This window comes from Fulmarus glacialis, unplaced genomic scaffold, assembly GCF_000690835.1.
Source record: "Fulmarus glacialis isolate BGI_N327 unplaced genomic scaffold, ASM69083v1 scaffold25334, whole genome shotgun sequence".
Lineage (NCBI taxonomy): Eukaryota > Metazoa > Chordata > Aves > Procellariiformes > Procellariidae > Fulmarus > Fulmarus glacialis.
The window spans coordinates 6,564-9,522 of NW_009209061.1; the positions used below are offsets into that span (position 1 = coordinate 6,564).

The window sequence follows — 2,959 nt, forward strand, 5'->3', positions numbered from 1 at the left end:
CCCAGCTCTCTTAGTTCGGAAGTCCGGTGTTTTTGCTGTCAAACCCTGCTATTTGCAGCACCGGCTGGGCTGGCACGGCTCCCCGGCCGCGTTTGCCCCGGCGCTTCCCAGAAGGGGCCGGATCCGGGTGCCAGGTGATTCACATCCTGCCCAAACGGCTCCGTTTCGGGAAGAGTGTTGGGTTTAGGGATGATGGGTGGGTGTAGGGGGGAAGGGGACCCCTCCCCACCGCTGCCAGGATTGTGCCCAGCCCCAGACTGGCAGCTTTGTCAATGCAAAAATTAAACCCCGCCAGGCAACACCTTCAAAGGCTCGGCCGAGGACTCGGCGCTCCCTGTAATTAACCGCGAACCCCGGAGCCGGTGTGACTCTGCCATTGGGAAATCAAACACTCACAGGGCAGGAAATTCCAGAAATTAAAGCACCGGCTGGGGGGGGGGGCGGGTGTGGGGAAAAAGGAAAAAAAAAAGCCTTCCTGCTTAGAATATGCTGAGCCCAACGTTTGGGCGCTGAGCCACAGCGGTGCTTCGTGGGACCTCGGGTGAAACCCTCGCCCACGGCTGGCGAGGAGGATGCACGGGCGACACGATGCCCTTGCCCACCAGCTGACAGGGGAGCACCCCCCCAGATGTGCACGCACCCACCCAGGCTTTATTGGGAGCTGGAGCTAAACTGCACCCTCCGACCTAAATACTCTCAAACCCAGCTGTGCCCAGCCCCAAATCCATCGGGACCTGCCGGGCTCCGACCACAACCTGAGGCCCCCAGCATCCCCCCCCGGGGCTGCCGCTGCGCGTTGCACTGACCAGGGACTGCAGGATGGCGTGGTTGGTGGCATTCATGCAGGAGTCCAGGGGGAAGGCACACTCCCCCTCACAGTAGTAGGCTGAGTAACCCTGCGGGGCGATCACCCAGTCCTGTGGAAAAAAAAAGGGGTTACACCGTGGGCTTCACCCTTTCTGTGCCCCTTCATCCATTCCCCACCTGCAAAAACAGCCCAGCCGGCTTCTTCCTGCATGGCCGTGCCAGCAGCAAGGGTTTATTTTGATTTTTCGGATTGAGCCATGAGTTGTTTGGGGTCACTGGTGGGGTTATGGCAGTTCATGTTTGCCTTCCCAGCTCCTGGGATGGGGCTGCGGCAGCTCCCGGCGGCCCTGCACTGCTCACAGGGCTGCAGATCGCTTCATGGGCAGGAGAAGCCGGGCTGGGAGGGAGCCCGAGGGGAGGACGATGGGTTTTTTTTTTACATTTACTTATCCCGGTAGACAAGTACCAGCCAGCCGAGGTCCTGAAAGCTGACGTAGAGCTCGTGGCGCCGGCAGACCTGCCGCCCGTCCGCGGCGTGGACATCATCTGCGGGAGAAGGGGACAGGCAGCGTCAGCCCTGCGGTGCCGGCATCCCCCCCACCCCCCGGCTGCAGCCCTCCCCGCTCAAGGGTGGGATTGAACCGCCCGTACGATCGGGGTTAGTCCAGAAGAACAAAAGAAGAGGAGCCTCCATGGTTGTACAAAGGGAAAAGAAGCTTCAGACCAGCCTGAAATTTATTGCTCCAACATCGGGACGAGGGGATCCAGCCTGGGAAGGGCTAAATCCCAGCTCTGCTCATGGCGGAGTTGGCTTCGAGGGTTTCCCAAGCTAAATGAGTTCGGGAGAGCTGGGGCTTCTCGCTCCCCTCCTGCCTGAGCGGCTTTCCAGGGCCGTGACACCCTCCCGGGGCCCTGACACCCTCCCGGGGGGATGCCCTCCCTGGGTGGCTTCCCCTCCCTGGGTGGCTTCAAAACCAAGAGCAATGATGCAAAAAAGTCCAATATTCCGTATTTCAGCATCCTGAAAACCCCACAAAACACCATTCCCATGAGGGCGCCCACCCCAGACCCACTGCACCCCCTGAACTGCAAACAACCCCAATCCTAAAAACCCAGAGCTCTTCGCTCTGCTCCCCTGGGCTGCATTTCTGGGGCAAAATTGGGATTTCTTGCAAGACAAGGTACTAACAAAAGGTCCCTTGATTGTGGCAATAGCAGAGCCTGGGTTTTTTTTTCTTTTTTTTGATAGGGACCGCTTCTTGCCCCGCAGCTTCTTACCAAAAATTCCCGGCAGCTTGTTCGGATGCGGGAGGTCGTTCGTCTTCTTGGGCTGCCGCCTCCTCGGGGGCTTGGCCGCCCGTGTAACGCGCGCGGGGCTGGGGCTCGCGCGGAAAAACGTCACCATGAAAGGCTGCTTGGAGCGGGGTCCCCGGCGCCCCAGCAGCCCTGCCGAGCCTGGGTCGACACTGTGCCCTGCAGGGACGAGACCATGCGCCGGTTTGCTCTCAGAATGAACTCATTCGGTTAAAGCAAGGAGGGGAAAAAAAATACAGAAGGAAATTTGCAGCGGAGAGCTGTGGTTTCGGCATCCTGAGGGGCTGGATGACCCCCCCCAGGGGCTCCTATGCTGCTGTTGTCCCCCCGGGTGGGTGTATGATGGGCTGCTCACAGGAGGTATGGCCTCATCCTGCATGGCCACCACCATGCGATGGTCACGTAGAGCGATTCAGGGAGAAAAACCAAGTGAGAGCCAAGCAACTGATTTTTTTTTTTCCCTTTGTCTCTGGGGAGGAAAGCTCAGCTGGGAGGGAAGGGGGTGGACGGGGCATCAACGGCTGCGATTTCTCCCTACATGGGAGATGCTCTTTGTGTGCCTGCGCACCTGCGAAAGGCGCTTTTGGAGCAGATTTGACCCCTTGGTGAGAAGAGGGTTAATCCTCCGGCACACACAAGGATCCCTCCAGGTAAGGAGTTCATTAAATGCTAATGGGGTTATTACAGCCCACACCAGGAGCCCCATTAGCGTGAACGCCTTTGGGAGGCTTCGCCATCAGGGCTTGCCTGCAACCCCAGTGCTGCCGACTCCTGGCGCCCGCTGTTCTCCATCACAGCTGGAAATTTAAAATCGCAGCAAGATGACACCCCCCCCACC

At 59.1% G+C, this 2,959-nt stretch overlaps 1 protein-coding gene across 1 annotated transcript in view; it reads right to left on the reverse strand.

The window, feature by feature from the left end:
- LOC104076024 (bone morphogenetic protein 8A-like) overlaps positions 1-2,280 on the reverse strand; it is a gene marked incomplete at its 5' end in the record, with an annotated part of 3,052 nt that extends 772 nt beyond the window's left edge. The window contains 3 exons of the mRNA XM_009576720.1: positions 807-917; positions 1,274-1,353; positions 2,086-2,280. Coding sequence (XP_009575015.1) covers positions 807-917; positions 1,274-1,353; positions 2,086-2,280 — 386 coding nt within the window. The remainder of the gene's footprint in view (positions 1-806; positions 918-1,273; positions 1,354-2,085) is intronic.
- Between the last annotated feature and the right edge of the window lie 679 nt (positions 2,281-2,959).